Raw genomic sequence first — 19385 nt, 5'->3', positions numbered from 1 at the left:
CCACGCCAAAAACACAAAGCCACGCTCTAACAGAGTGAGGCGTACGTGCTCTGCTGGGCCAGGAGTGTGTGCCAGCCCAGCTCCACGGCCTGCGAGAAGAGCCAGTTGTGTGCTGGTGGCGTCTCGTCCTTTGGATCACAACAGACGGCCAGGATTCGGCCCGAGGTCCGGTGGCAGCATCGCTGAACCCCTCGTCGCCGGTGTCGCTCTCGTCTGCTTCCATTTTGTAGGCTGCGCGGTGTATACTGCTTCCACTTCACACGCTTCCTCCACGCCACCTCGATCTGTGCGGCGGCAAACCCAGAGATCCTTGCCCCGTCCGCCGGCGAAAGGCGCTCACCTCCCCTCTTCGCTGTCTGCGATGCAGAGGATACTGTAAGCGAGCTATCCAAGGAATGAATGATTCGGGCGGGTCACGTGGTGTTCTCACAATCATCTTCATTTCCGTGTCATTTAGATCGAGGGCCGCTCGCCGGTGCACGAACTCCTCGGCGGCGTTCAACTCACCTCACGTAATATGCAGGATTTCTCCCTGACGCTCCATGCTGTTTCATTTATTTGCGTGTGGATTAGATGCTAATAATACTGAGTTCTTGCAGGCGCAGGCCAATGCAGCAAGTGTTCACTCTGAAGACGCCCCAACTTGTTCAAACAGTAAGTGTACTTTCAGTTATTTTGTTTTTGTTATTGGTTTGTATGAATGTTGTAGTTGGTTTCGTGTTTGGATATGCTTGTATGATTATTAATCTGGAAATGCTACAGACAATTCAGATGAACGTTGTCAGTGTATGAAAAAAATGGTTTAATTTGTTTATATGCCTGTATATTTGATGCCTTGTCTTTGCCTGCATAGCATATATGTTTTTGTTCATCAGAGGCTTGGCTCACTGCCTGGTATGACTGATTGTTCTCTGCCTACAGCAAGTTTCACTTTGATATACCATGCCTGTTGACTCTTATTATCATCTTACCATGGTCTCCGAGCTGAATATTACCCTCAATTAGCAGAATTACTCTATGCGAATTTTGTGCATATCAGTAAGTAAACAATTTTACAGTGATTACAGAGAACGATGATTTTACATGGAAGACTAGTTTTGTTAGACCCATGCAATCAGAAGTCGTCAATGCCCTCCGTAGAGGTGACCGGCAGCGAGCATCATTGATTCTTTCGAACTTTCATCACACTAAGGAATCACTGACCAAGGAAGATTTTTCTTATATATTGGAGTATTGTGCAGAGGCACCTGATCCTTTGGTAAATCTACTGTTAAATGCATGTTTTTTATTTTTACCACAACATGACTTTGATACAGTCATTTTGATTAGAACTCCATTTGGAGCTTTTCCAATACTTCTAGTTTGTTATGGAAACTTTGGAACTCATGGAGGAGAAGGCCATTGGCATGAGTAAAAGTATCTACAGATATGTCATTAGAGCTCTGAGCAGAGGGGGATATGCGAAGGAGGTACATAGTACTTCTCTTTTCTCAAGTTAATAGCAATATCAGTAGCACACCATATTCTTTTGTTAAAGATAAATAGACCACAAGATTGCCACAAAACTTCCATTTTCTTGTGACACTAGCTTGGATGTCTAGTCCAAATGCCATAAATGACGCACCATAGATAACAGACCCATGTTCGTGATACTGGTTGAGTGAGTCCGTTATGTTCATAAAATCATAACTTGTCCTTGCTAGCCCACCTTGGGACTGAAAGGCTTTATTGTTGCTGCTTCTGTTGTTGTTGCCACCCTTTTGTGCAAGGGTACAGCTACAAATATTTTCCTGCACACTGATAGCTTGCAGGGAGCTTCTTTGTGTATTTTTATTTTTTCATTTGTAATAGAGGTGAATTGGAAGTTGTAAATTCTGCTGCACAAGTGTCTCATAAAATTAGCTAACAAAAAAAAATGCTGATTTGCGGAAAAAATAGGTATACTGCACACTGTATTTCCATTCGAAATATAAGATAGACAGGCTTAATCACATGCTTGTCTCCACATTTAAAGGATTTTGACCCTTTTTAGTGTGTTACTTCGATGAGTTGATGGATATTCCGGTAAGTTTATTACTGATTTTTTGACAAATTGTGCATGATCCAGTGGAATTTAATTGCATTTATGTGTGCTATATGTTTGACAGCTTAATGAATAGTTTAGCTCCATGCAGTCTGCAAGTTCAGAATCTTCTTTCCTATATAGGCACTTCACTGGCTGGCTCTTCTAGGGGAGAAAGAAAGCACTCATGCCACTACACCGATTTTTAATATCTTTCTAAATGCCTGTGGTAGAGCAAATCTGAAGGACGCCGAAAACTGTCTAGAGATACTGGAAAATCTTTTTCTTGGGAAGTCTGAAATAACATACTGTGAGCTTTTGAAGGTTTGTATGAAGAAATGTTCTTTCTTGTATGCCCACATCAACTCACCCGATTTTTCTGTTGTGGTCACAAGCCTACTTTCATACCAAACTTTTTCATCATATTGCTTCCTTTTTGGTCCACTTTTTAAAAAAATATTGACATGTTGCTGCCTAAGTAGTTCCTTTTTCGCATATTGTTTTATCTATGTGGCTTAACCATTTTTTTCTTAGTATTATTGCTGATTCAATTTTAGTTTTCTCGCATGGAAGTTCTCGTGCCCTTTTATTTTCTGTTTCTTTCATGAAATATACTACATTTCATATGTGCAGTAGCCATCACCATAGTTTTTAAGGTCTTGCCTAGGCGACACTTAAGCGTCGCCTAGGCGGTCCGGTGAGGTAAGGTGTCACCCTCGCCTTGCTCTGACACCTAAGGCTGGTGGGAGAGGGCTCTGGCCGATGGCGCCCGCGCCAGGGAGGGGAAGGCGACCGGACAGGGTGCCCGGGTGGACGCGCCGGCGGGCGGCGGGTTGAGGGCAGCGCCGGCAGCTTGGAAGGCACGCCCAGAGCAGCTGCGGCGGTGGCCACAGGCGAGACCACCGTCGCCCCATGACGGAAAGAGGGAAGAGGAGAGGGGAGGGGAGGGGAGGGGAGGGAAGATTGGTGCCGTCCTAGCAGGGGAGTGGCTGTCGGCGAGCAGAGGGATCCTGACGGCTAGGGGAGGGAAGGGGAATAGCTGGCTGGAAGGTGTTACCTAGAGACTGGGGTGTGCTAACCTAATTTTGATGGGCTGCCTGGGCTAGTAACCTTTTCCTTTTTTCTTTTCTGTATATTTTTCCTCTTCATTGATATTTTTGTCCTAAACACTTTCTCAAATATCAATATTATTCTATTTTAAATATATTTAAGGCATCAACTTACACTTTACCACTTGAAAGGTAAAAAGGGGATTCTTCGTCTTACCTTGCCTTAATGCCTTAAAAACTATGGCCATTACTATATATATTTATGTACCGTAGTCGTTGGAAAACATACTAGCCCTTGCATGCCAATATAACTAATGTTGTGACAGCTTTCTTCTTTATTCAGCTTGAATGTTCATTCTAGCATCATTAATTTATTTTTATATTTATATATACTGTAGCAGCTTCACATATTAGTTTCTTTTGTGTTTTTAGCTTGCAGTGTTACAGGGAAATTTGCCTGCAGCTTATGATATCTGGAAGGAGTGCTCTAGGTATTATAGCCCAAGCATTGTCACGCAAAGGAGATTTATAAGGGCTTTAACTGCGCTAGGTGACCTTCAATCTGCGTATCACATATTGCAGCATATGGTAGCCCTTGCTGCACAAAGCTGTGACTATCTGAGGGTGTCTTCTAAAAGAAGATACCGATCATCGAGACTAGACATTCCTGTACCTGCTTTGAATGAATTTGAAGATCTCAACCTGCCATCATGCCAAGGGAAGCTGGCTACCGGCGAACATTTGGTTGATGCTCAACCTGAGCTATTTGATGAGAAAACTCGGCCAGGTCTGCATTCCATTTCATAGACCATGCAGACATCCACTATATTAGTGTAGTCATAGTCCCAATGAGAGATATAAAACTTATCTTGTTTCAGCTTTGTTCAGGCAACAATCTTTCTTATAAGGTTGTAGTAGATGCGAGTGTTGCAAATACATTGAAGTCTGCACCAAGCACAGTAAAACAAATTTTGAGATGGGCGTTCAATGATGTTTTGCATGCATGTGTACCGTTCAACAACTGCCAGTTAGCTGAGCATTTATTTACAGAGGTAATGAATATATAGACCTATATTCCAGTCTATATAATGACCATGCAATCTATGTGTTGAACTTCACCTTAAATATTTCTCAGAAACTTTTAAGGATTTCTATCTTTTGGATGGTTGAAATGCCATGTGGCAACATTGCATTTGCTAACTTGTTTGGTTCCTTTGGTGCACTGTGTTTGATCGTAGAATAGGAGGATTGCTGTTTCGTCGATGGAGGATCTCAACCTTGCTTACTGGACATTTTTTTCTAACTTCGTGTTTGATTTTGTTAGGTGTATATATATTTTCCTCTTTGTATAAGGACCTTTATGCATTCTTGTCTATGTACATATTTGGGCTTTAGCCCTTCTTAGTACAAGCACAGCTCCAAACATGGAATATAGCTAGGTCTAGGGTCTACTTGTCGTTCGTCGCCGCACGACCAGTGTGGTTCATCCAGCCTGCCACTGCCCCGCTGCTCATAGGTAGGAGTGGAGCCAAATAAGGCAAAGTGAGGGGTGGGTGCACTGATCGTCTTAGTGGGAAGACGATTACTCCCTCTGGTATCCTATTTTTTGTCGTTTCCGACAAGGTTTGAGTCAAATTTATACAATTTTGACTACAAATAACTGTTTTATTATTTAGTTTTGAAACCTAATATTTATATGCATCAATTTGTCTTAAAAAATAAGTTTATAAAAGTATAAATGTATTAAGAGTTTATTTGTATTTTAACAAAAGATATTGGTCAAAGCTATATTTTGGAGATCGTGCGATTGTCCTAAACGACAAATAATAGGACCACCGGAGGGAGTAAGTGGGTAGGTCGCGGCGTGGAGAGCCTCAGCCTAGAACCGAACAAAAATTGAGGCTAGTAAAAGCAGGGAGCGCAAGACGTTGTTGATAGTGTGAATCATGCACTCAACCTTGCCGTTCTGGAGGGAAGTGTAGGCGCATGACATCCGGAGCTGGACACCATGGCAAAGGAATAAGACATGAGGAGTTATCAAACTCTCCCGTTGTCAGACTGAATGGCCTGGAGGGTGCGATCGAACTAAGTGGACACCCAGGCGAAGAAGTGAGAAAGTGTGGGGGAACATATCAGACTTCAAGTGCAACAGAATACTCGTGGGAGCAACCATCAAGAATCACAAGATAATACTTACAACCCAAAATACTCTGAACAGGTGAGGCCCACAAATCACAGTGAATTAGATCAAAAGGGCGCACGACTTGAGTGGAGTGAGGAAAAGGGAGCCTAATATGACGACCCAACTGACAAGCATGGCATAAAGACTCATGGTGGCCTTGAGTACAATAGAGGACAAAACTACTAGACACCTTGGACATAACATCGGGACGATGTATGACCGAGCCGACGGTGCCAACTAGTGGACGAAGCGGTAGTAGTCAAAGCAGGTGAGGCTGACGAAGATGGCGAAGTAGTGGATGCAGGAAAGCGAAGGGTGTACAGGGGCCCAGAGCTGTCACACCACACAAGAAGACTTTGAGCGGCAAGATCCTTCACTGACAAACCAAAAGGGTCAAACTCCATAGAACATGAATTGTCAGTGTGATCTGACGAACAAACAAAAGGTTCTAAATGATGCCAGGAGCAATAAGAACGTTGCGAAGACGAAAAGGACTAGGGAGAATCAAGACGTCGATGGAGGCGACCGGAAGAAGAGAACCATTGCCAACAATGGAGGAAGGATATGTAGGATGGGGAGGATGGGAAGAAGAGAGGATACCAGCGTTCAGAGTGGTATGGAACGAGGCACCGAAGCCAGCCACCCAATCGATGATGTCCGTAGGAGGGGCCAAGGTCATCGTGCTAAACCAATTAGCAAGAGACAGCTGGTCCCATGCCCCAACGCACGACAGAGCCATGTGGGGCGACAACGGTGGTTGAGGGAGAAGTGGTGCCAGCGGCAACATCGGTGGAGCCAAAGGCTAGGGCCCAAAAGGACACTCTGGACCATTAAAGGATGAAATGATAGAGTGCATGGTGAGACGACGGGTGGCGCGATGGTGGGCCACATAGTGATTTGGACGGTCCACGAGTTGTAGAGGGAAATACTAGGACACACCACGCTTGCCAGAACTGTGACCTCCGCTTCCAGCGTGGCCTCCACCACCACGCTTGTGCCGACGATGGTTGCCCCCACCATAGTCGACAGGAGGGCCAGAGGGGACAGGAGGACGCGGCGATGAGGCCCCACCGGTTGAAGTGAAGGGTGCAGGACGCGGAGACGACCCGCTAGGACCGAGGTTGTAGAGAGCCTGCTGTGGGGTAGGGGGAATCGAGGCCCCCTTAGTGAGCTATGCAAGGAGGAGGTCGTTTCAAACCTTTTGGAAGGAGGGGAACGAAACATATCGCACAATCCAAGTTTGCAGGTGGTCGTAGCACTCGTTGAGGCCACGAAGGAGGTTGAGGACGATGGTACGGTCGGGACAAGCTCATCGAAGTCACGGAGAGCATCGGCCACGCCCTTCATCTGGCGATAGTACTCGGTGACGGAGAGGTCGCCCTAGATGAAGATTCGGAAGACATTGTCGAGGTAGAGGGCACGACCTCACGGTTGTCGAGGAACTGGTCCTCGATGGCAACCTAGGTTTGATGAGCAGTGCCACCACGCTCGTGGACGATGTCCTGCAGCTCGACAGTGATAGTGCAGAGGATCCAAGACAGAACCGCACTGTCCATGCGAACACCAGGAAGGCGCAGGAAGGCAACTGTCAGTGAGGACATGGTCGTCGAGAGCGTAACACTGCAAGGTGAGGTGTACATGGTCACGCCAACGAGCGTAGTTGGAGGATGGGTCGAGAACAACCGTGACTAGCGAGCGGGTGTTCTGGATACCAGCTGCCTGAGCGTGAAGTTCGGCGACGATGGAGGCTTCGTGAGGGGGGTGGGGGCGTTGACATCAGTGGAGTCGAAGGGCATGCAGTCGACAGCGACGCCTCCAGTTGACGCTCGGCTTCCGCGAGCTAACGAGCAAGGGCATCCGCCGAAGCGCACTCCTGCTCCCAGACAAGAGTGGCGACCTGCTTGCGCTCCTGCGCGGTCGAGATGATGGACTTGGCTGCGGTGAGGGCTGCGACAAGGGTGGAGTGGGCAGCGACAACCTCATCATGAGGCCGTCGTAGGGGGTGGGGCTCCGGCGACTTCCCTGGCGGCGGGTGGAGGCGAAACAGGACCGGTCGAGCCCCCGATGGTTAGGACAGGGGCCAGCAGCGCCGGCAGCCGCTTGGCTGAGAAGAGGGGAGGAGGTGTCATCGGTAAGGGGGAGGGGCAGCGCGACGGCTGGTGGCCAGCCATAGCCAGCGCCAGCCGCCAGCGGCAAGGAAGGGCCAACGGCTAGGGTTAGGGTAGAAGGGTGCAGAGAGAGAAGAACAATATATCAAAATATGCGTGTAATACGAATAGTAGCCCGATAGTGGGCTGGATACAAGGCCTAGGCCCAATAGGAACAATCCACTCTAATAGAGGGGATGTTAGGTGTATATGTATTTTCCTCGTTGTTTAAGGCTCTTCATGCATTCCTGCCTATATATATATATACTGTTTTTATATATTACACCTGGGTGCATTCAATATAGAGAATGCACCCAGGCCGAACCTACGCGCCAGGTCCGAGCCAACCGTCCCACCCAGGTCGTCTTCGTCCGTCTTCGTCCCTCCCGCACGTCTTCGTCGCTCCCGCCCGCTCCCGACAGAACCTTTTCACTTTCCTGCCCACGCCCCTCTTTCTCCACGAACGACTCAACCTCTTCACATAAGTTGCAATCACATCAGACCAGCAGTTGCAATTACACCAGACAGTAGTTGCAATCATTGTTTTGTTTAACAGATTTTTGGACATAGTTATATAGAAGTTGGAATCACACCAGCAGTTGCAATTACACTAGAAAGCAGTTGCAATCACACCAGACAACAGTTGCAATCATTGTTTGTTTAACAGATTTTTGGACATAGTTATATAGAAGTTGCAATCACACCAGACCAGCAGTTGCAATTACACCAGACAACAGTTGCAATCATTGTTTGTTTAACAAATTTTTGAACATAGTTATAAAGAAGTTGCAATCACACCAGACCAACAGTTGCAATTACACCAGACAACAGTTGCAATTACACCAGACAACAGTTGCAATCATTGTTTGTTTAACAAATTTTTGGACATAGTTATATAGAAGTTGCAATCACACCAGACCAGAAGTTGCAATCACACCAGACCAGAAGTTGCAATTACACCAGACCAGCAGTTGCAATCATATTTTTTAACAAAATTTCCAGAGTTATTCAGTACTTGCAATCACATCAGAGCAACTCAGCAGTTGCATCCACACCACACCAGCAGTTGCAATTACAACACACCAGCAGTTGCAATCATTGTGTTTACATTTTTAACAGATATTTGGGTAGAATTATACAACAGTTGCAATCACACCTAATGCGAGGGACATGGAGGCGCGCTGACAGAGAGGCGCGCGGCGGCGCGGGGACAGGGAGGCACGCGACGGCGCGGGGACAGGGAGGCGCTCGGCGGCGGTGGGGAAGAGGGTGGCGCTCGGCGGCGGTGGGGGAGAGGGTGGCACTCGGCGGCGGTGGGGGAGAGGGTGGCGCGGGGACAGGGAGGCGCGCGGCGGCGGGGGGCAGGAAGGCGCGCATACAGGAGGCCGAGGCGTGCTCGAGGTGTTATTGCAGGTGGGTGCATTCAATATAGAGAATGCACCCAGGTGCATTTTAGTGCCGCCGTATTATATATATATATATATATATATATATATATATATATATAATATATATATATATATATATATATATATATATATATATATATATATATATATATATATATATATATATATATATATATATATATATATATATATATATATATATATATATATATATATATATATATATATATATATATATATATATATATATATATATATATATATATATATATATATATATATATGGGCTTTAGCCTTTTTTTTTCAGCACAGGCACAGTTCCAAACAGATTTCACCTACTTAAGATTGACACCAACATAGATCATGAAATCTCTTTGAACGATTATTCTTCAAACAGTTTTAGTCCTGCAGAGAAATTTGATTCTGAATTTTCATGAATTCTTTGTAGTTTTGTTAATTGTCATTAGTGTAAAAGGTAATGGAAATGAGAATATTCGCAAAAATTCTCATGTGTTTACAAACTGTATTGGTAATTTGATTTTTCTTTGCAGATGCAGAAACTTGGATTGCAACCAACAAGTTATACATATGACGGTTTTATTAAAACCGTGATAGCTGGGAAAGGAATTGCATATGCCAACAAAGTGGTATGCTACCAGCAGCTTTTCGTTTATGATCCTGTAGCCTGAAAGAACATTTCACTAACTTGATGATGACATGCACCATTTTTTATTTTATTTTTAACTAAACCAATTAGACGTATTTCTATTTCCATTAGGCCATGTTCGGTTGGAGGGGTTGAATCCCCAAGTGGAACCAATCCAGAGAGGGACTGAGTGGATCCCTCCCTTGTCACTCGAACCGAGTATTAAATCCTTTCTTCCCCATTCTCACTCTCTGTCCAAATGGTGTTCGGTTAATCTCTCTGTTCTTTTCCTGTTCAGTTGTATTAGGTTGTCAATCACAGTTCCAGCTTTACATAGATGTACATACATCTTACTGTTAATACATGCATGACAAATGTATGAATAAAGCATTAGATTACGAGAATATGGACCTAGTTGGACAATGAACTGAACATGACTAGAACATGGATCTGGACAATAAGTTCATAAAATAAAATATTATAACTCTCAAAAGACTTGTACATCTCAATTCTCAAAAGAACTGAACATGACGAGGGACATGGATTGTCGCCATGGATCTAGACAATGGTATATTTTGCTCTGGCAGAACAGCAGTGTACAGAACAACACCCTTAACCTTATCAACCTCCTCCCACAACTAGTCCAGTACATGCCTACCAACCAAGGTTCAATATATCGGATATCGGAATTTAATCGGCAAGCTGGACATGAGCGATTAATCGGTTATCAGGGATTAATCAGAAATTAATCGGTAGGCACTAATCGACCAAATTGTAGTGTCAATGTGCATTGTAATAATTAGGATATAAAATATAGACAACTAGCCATCATCAATCTTCATCGTCTTGCTCATAATCATCTGTTGGGAGCACTTCATCATGGTCTGATTCAAACTCAACATCCTCATCCTGTATTTTGATGTCTTCACATTCACTATCAGACTCAAAACCATCTTCATGAAGTTCTCTAACTCTTGAACTTCTACAAAGTTGCATAGCTTCATTTTCTTCATCAATATCGTCACATCCTTCAACCGGCCAGTCTTGAACATTAGAAGCAACATTAGGTAGAAGTACATCGACATTTTTAGTCTTGCTTCTCTCTTTTTTGCTAAGCAATCTTGCATTTAATTGAACAAAGACAAGATCACTTGCATGTTGTACATCTATCTTATTTCTTCTTTTGGTATGCACCTACATTGCAAATCGAATCAGTCAAACAATTTAGAATAGACAAGGCTATTTTTAGTCTAATTGATGACAATATGACATTGGACAAATTGAGTTACCATATCAAATGTGCTCCAAATTCTTTCACAAGAGGAATATGTGGTGTGTACAACATTGCTAGGCCATCGTGCCAGACTTCTAATGGGCCTTTTTGTTTGAATGGGCTAGGTCAATGGTCGATAAACGGGTCAACAGTTGATTAATCGGGTCAACTAACGATTAATCGGGTTGACTGATTACTTAGCTGATTACCTGTTAATCATATCGGATGTCTGTCGAAAACGATTAATCGCCGATTAATAACGAATTTTAGAACACTGCTACCAACAAAAAGATACAAATTATCACATAAGGGGATGAAAAAATGATATGCAATCATATAATATAGTAATTAAACAATATGAAATTGAAGTATGGGACATGTTTGCCTCAATGCGACCAAACACAAGATACAGTTGCACTGGCACAAAAATTACAATTATGGCCATTGCTCTTCTCTTTTCAGAGGTTAAGGCAAGCAAATCAAAACATCATTTATACTAATTGTTAGACGCAATGATTTCAAGTCGTCCGACTAATCGCGATTAGTCGGGCAAGTCGGTTTTGTTGATGCGACTAGGAAGTCCGACCCGATCTGCTCGACTAATCGTCTGGTCGTCCGACTAATCGTCGACTAAGCGCGATTAGTTGTCCAATTTGGGTAGGGACGACTAGGATCTGTTTTTGCCGTGGACTCCCGGTTGTGGCCCAGTTTGGGTGGGAACAACTAATGGGCTGGTAATAGGGCCCATTAGTGTTAGGGTTTAGTAAAACCGTCTGCTACGCTCTGCCCCTCTCCCTGTTCTACCAGCAAACTGTTTGATTCCGGCGGCTGCCCTCTCCTAGTGATCTGTTCCTCTCTTGAATTCCCCTCTGTTCATCACTGCACCCTTCTGTTCATCTCTGCACCTTTACAAACCTCAATTTCTTTCATTCTTTGTGTTAGTGACTGGTATGACTGATGTTCTGAAATCTGAATTCTGATCTGTCCAGTTCTAGTATTCAATATTCATATTTGCTATGTGTGGTATTGCCTCCTATATGCTATATATATTATATATATAGGTCCTGTAAATATGCAGGACGACTGTATGGACGCCCGGGTCGACCAGGACCCGATTAGTCGACCTAATCGTCGTCCTAATCGTGATTAGTCGTCTGGTCGCCCAGGTGGATCGACTAGCAAGTCGGCCGACTTGAAATCATTGGTTAGACGTGTGTGTCTTAACTGTAATGGGCTTAGGCCCTGACAGAGTCACGCCGGAGAGACAACCACAACCAGGTTGCCGGCAAGCTCCAACTCCCAGGTAAGTCGGACAGGTATGTCCCTCACTGGTTTTACACACACGAGCACTTGAACACAGGTATTTTTGTGCGGTCCTAATGACTGCCTTTTCTCAGCCTCTAAGGCCGTATATTAATAGTGGATTACAAGGAAACAAAATCAGGTTTCAATCAGACCTGATACAGACGTCCATATCTGGACTGTCAATCACACCTGTTCATATAGGACCACTACACTACCATAACTGCTATTTCCTAAAACAGATAAGTAAACTAGCACCAATCAAGGATTACTTTCCTAACAATCTCCTCCTAAGCCTTGTGGTGCAAACTACTTACATCCACCAGCCCGACCTTAGAACACATCTTCTGAAACTTGGTCTTGCCTAGTGGTTGTCAGGAAATCCCCCAACTGTTCCTCACTCCTGATGAAATCCACCTTGACCAGCCCATTATCAGCACACTCCCGGACAAAATGATACTTCACCTCAATATGCTTGCTCTGACCATGTAGCACTGGATTCTTGATGAGAGCAATGGCTGATTTATAGTCCACGTTAAGCATTGGGGCTTTCCTTGCTGCTCCTTGTACTTCGGCCAGAACCCGTGCAAGCCATAATGCCTGAAAAGCTGCATTGGCAGCAGCTATGTATTCTGCTTCACAGGTTGACTGAGCCACTACTCTTTGCTTCATCAAAGTCCAGGTGATTGAACTGTTGTTAAGGAAGAAGACTACTCCAGTCGTGCTCCTTCTGCCATCAATATCCCCAGCATAATCACTATCAATGTACCCGATCAGTCCAGCCTCCTTTCCTTTATTCCTACCAAACCACAGACCCCAATTCTTGGTCCCCTTCACATATCGCAGGAAATGTTTCACAGCCATCATATGATCCTTGCGTGGCTCCTCCAGAAATCGACTGACATAACCAACAGCAAATGCAAGGTCTGGTCGAGTATTGACCAAGTATCTCAGACTCCCTACCATACTCCTGTATGCAGTAGCATCCACCAGGGGTTCTGTGCTTAACTTGCTCAGCTTCAACCTTGTCTCCATGGGTGTTTGACACGAATTGCACTCTTTCATCCCATTTCTTTCCAGTATCTGTGCTGCATATGCTCCTTGGCTGAGTGAAATTCCCTCTTTGCTTTGCTTTACTTCAGTACCCAGATAATACCGAAGCAAACCAAGGTCTGTCATCTTGAAAACAGCTGCCATCTCCTGCTTGAACCGCTTGATATCTTCACAATTGGTGCCAGTGATTATCAAATCATCCACATATACCCCAATCACCAACTGTGACCTGCTGTCGAGATGCCGTTGTACCTTGCCTCCGTGGCGACGCTTCCCTGTGGCGCTTGTAGCCGACGTGTCCCTTGAAGTGCTTGGGCCGTCGCGAGCCCTCTGCAGCAATGCAAGGACATATGCTCTCACCTCCATGGGGGAGTTGTTCTGTGACTCATGCGGATTAGGTCGAAACCAGGCCAGGGTGGGAGGGGAATCTCCTGGAATAGGCCAAGCATAATCCTCGGTTCAGCTAACCGAACACCACTTTCACGGTGGGCTGGGATTGAATCCGCTCTAGGATCATCCCCGTGGATGGGGCCATGATTCCAGTTGGGAATGGCCTAACCAAACAAGGCCCTAAAGTGAATTAGTCTGTCCAATTAATATTAAGAATACTGCAACGTTAAGATTATTTTTACCTACTCTTCTCAAAAGCCACTATGCAAAGTTGAAATATACCTGTAATATTGCTATTATGCCCTCTAACTATGGTTCATTTTACTTTCTTAAAACATTGTTAGTCTCAAATGTGCATGTCTGGCTACTACATTATCTATATGTCAACAAAACAATGGAACTATAATACATCATCACTTTTACAAGATAAATTTAAGTACTTCTACTTGTATCAAAAACTTGACTTCATAGTCCACATTAAAAAAAAAACTCGACCTGCGGGTGTTAAGATAGCCTCCGGGCATTATATTAAGAAGAATACCTTCTCAGGTCGAGAAACCATAGTCTGAAATTCGCTCCCACAGGGAGTCGAACCCCCAGGACCTGAGGACTGCTACTCAGACCACCTAACCAACTCAGCTAGAGGCCCTTTTGCATAGTCCACATTTCAGACAATATCAATTTTATTTGGAGATGTCATTATCAGGCAATATCAATTTTATTTGGAGATGTCATTATCAGACAATATCAATTTTATTTGGAGATGTCATTATTTTCTCATGTATATCTTATATTTATTGCTTTCCAGATTAACGCCATGGAGAGAAGGGGCATTGAACCTTACAGTGATACACTTGCTGCTCTCTCAGAGGGTCATAGCAATAGTTTACAGTTGGATTTGGCTGAGGAGTTTTTGGAAAGAATTTCAGAGATAAAACCAAAGCATATAGGTTCCTTTAATGCTTTGCTTTCTGGATGTGCGATTATGGTAATGCATTGGATCTGGAAATATATTTTATGATATTGGGTTTCTGTCCCTTGCGCTGAATCTTCAAATGCTTGATGCTCTACATAACATCACATCCAAAGAAAGTAGTTTTATATTGTTGGCACTGCACCAACCTATCAAATTAAAGTTTCTGTTTCATTAACAAGAATGAACTAAGATTTTCCTCCCCTCCCCCCCTTTTTTTGGCAGAATGAACCAGAAAGAGCTGTCCGCATACTAGCTAAAATGAAACATGTGAACATGAAGCCAACTCTCAGGACATATGAACTTTTGTTTTCTCTGTTTGGAAATGTAAATGTTCCTTATGAACAAGGAGATGTGCTCTCTCATGTCGATGTTTCCAAAAGGATAAGTATCATTGAGATGGACATGTTTAACAATGGAATCCAACACAGCTTTGTGTCCATGAAGAACTTGGTAAGCCTTTTTTTTATTCATGTACTATAGAGATCTAAGATATTTGGCGATTGTATGTATCAAATTAGAAATCAATTCCATTTGTTGGCCTTTTCACATTGTTCACATCATACTTTAGCTTGTCAGAATAAGAAAATAGCTGATTTATACTTTCTTAATATTCTCTATTTCTATCTAAATTTCCTTGTGAACTGTGAGAGATTTATTAATTAAAGGTAATAAGTCCACTACTACTTCCAGTGGTCAATTTAGTACTATATTTTTATGGCAATCGAATGCACCATCTGAACAGGATATATATCATTGTTGTTTTGTCAAAAGTCTGAATATTTCTCGCCAGCTAGTTCTCACTGAATGTCATAACCCAAAATCTTGCCAGTTGGTTCTCACAGACAGTTTACTGATTGAATTATCATCATGCCATTTGTAAAAGACTAAAAGTTTCTGGTATTTGTTGTGTTTTTTTCTCTCTCGAATGCGTATCATTATATTAAAGGAGAGGGGAAAAGACCTGAGGCCTGGAACAAACAGGACACAACACACAAAAACACACAACAGGCTCACACACCAAACACACACCAAACACACACACACATACACATACCAGCCACACACAACACACCACCACCACAGCATACAAAGAGGCTAAAAAACCTTCCTCTAACCAGGATAAAAAAGAGAGCGCATGTTCTTGGCTCCTGCAAAAAACCACAGCCACATCTCATCTTTGAAACCATCCTCTGAGGTAGAAAGGCAGGGCCGAGCTCCATAAAAAATACACCTATTTCTCTGCTTCCAAAGACTCCAAGCCCCAAGGATGACCACACTATTAAAGCCCTTTCTTTTGCTTTTAGGAATCCTAGCTGAAGCCTTCCTCCACCATTCAGCAAAACAGGAATCTCTTCTCTTAGGAGCCACAATAGAGAAACCAATTGGAGTTAATATATTATGCCAAAACTGTCTTGTGAAAACGCAATTTGATAGAATATGCTGCACAATTTCATCTTCTTGATCACATAGAACACAATTTTCAGGATAATCAAGACCCCTTTTTTTGAGTCTGTGGGCTGTCCAACATTTATTGTTTATAGCAAGCCATACAAAGACCTTACACTTAGGGGCTGCCCAGCTCTTCCAAATTCTTTTCCAAGGCTCAAAGGATTCCGCTCCAATGTAGTAAGCTCTGTAGGCAGATTTGGTTGTGTTTTAACTTCCAGTCACATCCCTAAGTGCTTATGCTGAAAAATCCTTTGAATGTTCTATTTATCTGTTTCAGATACGAGCTTTTGGAGCTGAGGGGATGATAGAGGAAATGCTGAGGTACCTGAATATAGCAGAAAATACTCTGTGGAACATAAATCCTCATCAGAAGAGTGATCTCTACAGCACTGCGTTGCATGCTCTGGTTGATGTGAAGGAAGTATGTATCAACAACCTATTAAGTTTGGTCTGATGTGACAAAATGAGGATTATTTTATCTCTTTTCTTTGTAAAGCATGTAAATCTAGTTGTAACAGCTATTTCGGCTCATTTTAATTTCACCAAAATTGATGGGAAGATCCCAAGTGCAGTGACCAATTATGTTGTAGTTACGGTGTTACTTAACTACGAAAGAAGTTTTAGTTACAATGTTAAGAAATCACCGTTAAATTGGACATGAAATCAATAATAAAAAAATTCTAAAAGATTCATTCACCTGCTTAATTCTGTGTTACGGATTATACAGCATTCAGGTATTTTCTTTTGTTCTATCTAAATATATAATAAATTTGGGGTTTTTAGTTGAAATTTTAAAGTACTCCCTCCATCTCAAATTGTGAGTCGTTCTAGTTTTGTCCTGCGTTAAACACTTAAGTTCTCTAACTTTGACTAAGTTTTTAGAAAAATGCATAAACATCTAGAACATCATACTAGATTCATTAGATAAACCGTGGTATATAGTTCGATGGTGTATTTGTTTGAAACTGTAGATGACTAGATGTTAATGTACTTTTCTACCAACTTAGTCAAAGTTAGACACTTTGACAAAACTGAAACAATTTACAGCTTGCAGTTGAGGGAGTATGGTAGAAGACTCCATATTGTGGGAACTGGTTCATCTTGGTTTGGTACTTTGGTGCCAGTCTGAAATTTCATTGCATGGCTGCATTTTGCAGATATTGAACTTGTTACATTACAAATTTTGAGCCATGTTTTTTTTCTGGTTTGCAGACTCACAGAGCAGTAAAGATGTTCAAAATCATGAGATCATGCAGTCTTCCAACTAATATTTCAATTTATAATACCATGATAGAGTGCTGCAAATGGCTGCCATGCTTCAAATCAGCTAGTGCTTTGCTGTCTTTGATGCTTCGAGATGGTTTCAATCCTACGGTTGTGACTTTTACATCACTCCTGAAGGTAAGTCTGGCTAAGAGTAGTACATGTCTTTTAGATCAATTATATTACTGATTACATATTAGTTGGGTTGACTTATAGGGATTTGATCGATCTCATGCTTTTTTCATGGTGTAAGATAGGTTGTATTAGAAAATGATAATTTTGAAGGGGCTCTGGATCTGCTTGATATATGCAAGATTGAAGGACTTCAGCCTGGCATACAGACTTTCAACACAGTACTCTTACGTGCATATGCTAGAGTATGTTTATGATAGAAATCATATATTTTCTCCCCATGCTAAAATGATGCTGAAGTTAAACTCATTTGGACATTCTTCACAGGGTCAAATTCATGTCCTTGAATATATTTTGGAGTGTATACATCGATCAAAAATCCAACCTGATCCATCAACACTTTGGTACACGTTTTGTGCCTACGAGGAGCATGAACTGTACAATACTGCAATTGAGTCATTGCTAGTCCTCAGCATGAGAATGATATCTGAGGATGCCGGCATTCCTAGTGAGAAAAGAATTGTTTTTGAAGATCTAATCCTCAGTGAAGAACCTGATGCTGAATTCAGGATCATAAGGGCATTCCAAGCAGGCGAAGAATTCCTTGCGACAGCTTTACTGAACCTAAGATGGTGTGCCACAATGGGTGCCACCGTATCTTGGTCACCGGAGGAGAGTCTTTGGGCAATGAGGCTGGCAGCCTCGTATGATGCTAACAAGAGACCACATATAAACCCCTCGGATGCTCCCAAATCTTGGGGAAGGAATCCACTTAACCGCCCGTATTGGGAGGCTAACGGGTGATTGGTTGATTGGTTGGCTACGCTTCCGTTGATCACGCTTGGCACGTGTTTGGATGGCTGCAGAGCATCTCTACCGCCTGCTCCCATGCATGCAGCGTTGATTTTTTCCCCCACTGGGTAGCCTGCATGCGCGGAAACTCAACTCCCCGTCTCCCCCTCGTTTCCAGCGGCCCAGGCTGGCACGATGCTGGTGCGAGACGCCCCTACAACCAATCATGCGTTAACTGAGGCAGAGCTGGAGTCTAGCGTTTCAAATCTCTCTGTTGAGTATGATGACAATGTTGTGTTCTGTTTTGCTGGAAGCCAGTAGATGTTTTGTTTACCTAACTAACATGATTGCAGTACGATCGGGCGGCCTCCCTACCTGTCGTGAAGCTTGTTCCGCATGATTGCTCCAAATTGGCCTCGTACCGTTTTCAGGCTTCTAGGCCAACAGCTCTATGTTCCGATTCTTTACATTACTTGATAGGTTGCTCACTTTATTTACCCAGTTGTAATTTCTGATTATACTGGCTGTCGGGAGCATTAGCTTTGCAAAACTGTAGGAATATATATGACAACGACGAAGATCGAGTCGCATGGCAGTGACAGAAGAATAAGAGGTGTTACGATTACAATAGCTGGAAACCAAAACTTGCTCTGGTTATTTTGAAGGTGTTTAGATTTTGGAATGACGATGTTACAATTACACTTTATTCTGGCAAAGGTAGATTGTAGAAGGATGGATAGTGATGCACTGTTACCGCGTGGTACTGGGTTGGTCTTTGTTTGTTGTACATCAGTTGTTTTCTGGCAGGTCGTTTTGTTGACTTCGTAGCTGCCCGAATAACAGACCAATTATTCCATCTCAGTTAGAGATCATTTGTCTACGGCACTCGACATTCCCTTGGTTTCTCTCCTTTCTGTCTGGTTTTGGACTTTTGTTTCAGCTTTTTTCAGTTTCTGGCCACTAAAAGCTGTTGCGGACTGCTAAACGTTTAACTTTTTAGTCAGATTTTATAAAATTCGTGGTAAAAACTATCCAAAATCAACATAAACACATAATCGGTCAAGTCGTTGTAATAGTATGAATCTGTCACTTTTCTAGATCCTGAACCTTATAGACACATTTATGTTCCTTTGCATGTAATCACAATGATATTTAGATTCTTTTCATAGCTAAATTCTTATCACACCTAGATTCTCAGAAAAAGCTGGCAAGAAAAAAATCTGAATCAAATATGCCCTTTGTGCCTTTTTAATCATACGT

The 19385-nt window shown here is 43.0% G+C and overlaps 1 protein-coding gene across 8 annotated transcripts; it reads left to right on the top strand.

The window, feature by feature from the left end:
* Positions 1 to 130: 130 nt before the first annotated feature.
* On the top strand, positions 131 to 19010 carry LOC103632892 (pentatricopeptide repeat-containing protein At1g76280). Of its 8 annotated transcripts, XR_004851523.1 has the most exons (16): positions 216 to 375; positions 458 to 512; positions 600 to 654; positions 1059 to 1258; positions 1330 to 1469; positions 2207 to 2386; positions 3544 to 3898; positions 3990 to 4163; positions 9401 to 9496; positions 14322 to 14501; positions 14712 to 14939; positions 15974 to 16115; positions 16216 to 16359; positions 17151 to 17339; positions 17459 to 17578; positions 17661 to 18559. XR_004851523.1 is itself a non-coding variant. In XM_008654603.4 (15 exons), the coding sequence occupies exons 1-15, from the start codon at positions 362 to 364 to the stop codon at positions 18135 to 18137; spliced, it is 2565 nt and encodes an 854-aa protein (XP_008652825.1). In that variant the 5' UTR covers positions 131 to 361; the 3' UTR covers positions 18138 to 19010. The 8 variants fall into 8 exon arrangements, 6 of the variants coding, with proteins under 6 accessions (XP_008652825.1, XP_008652826.1, XP_008652827.1 ...); XM_008654603.4 differs by lacking the exon at positions 15974 to 16115 and having other exon boundaries at positions 131 to 375; positions 1362 to 1469; positions 4000 to 4163; positions 17661 to 19010; XM_008654604.3 differs by lacking the exon at positions 15974 to 16115 and having other exon boundaries at positions 132 to 375; positions 1068 to 1258; positions 1362 to 1469; positions 4000 to 4163; positions 17661 to 19010.
* The last annotated feature ends 375 nt before the right edge of the window (positions 19011 to 19385 follow it).

Source organism: Zea mays, chromosome 7 (genome assembly GCF_902167145.1).
Source record: "Zea mays cultivar B73 chromosome 7, Zm-B73-REFERENCE-NAM-5.0, whole genome shotgun sequence".
Lineage (NCBI taxonomy): Eukaryota > Viridiplantae > Streptophyta > Magnoliopsida > Poales > Poaceae > Zea > Zea mays.
The sequence above is the reverse complement of the archived record's forward strand: the minus strand, read 5'-3'. Positions and strand labels throughout refer to the sequence as shown.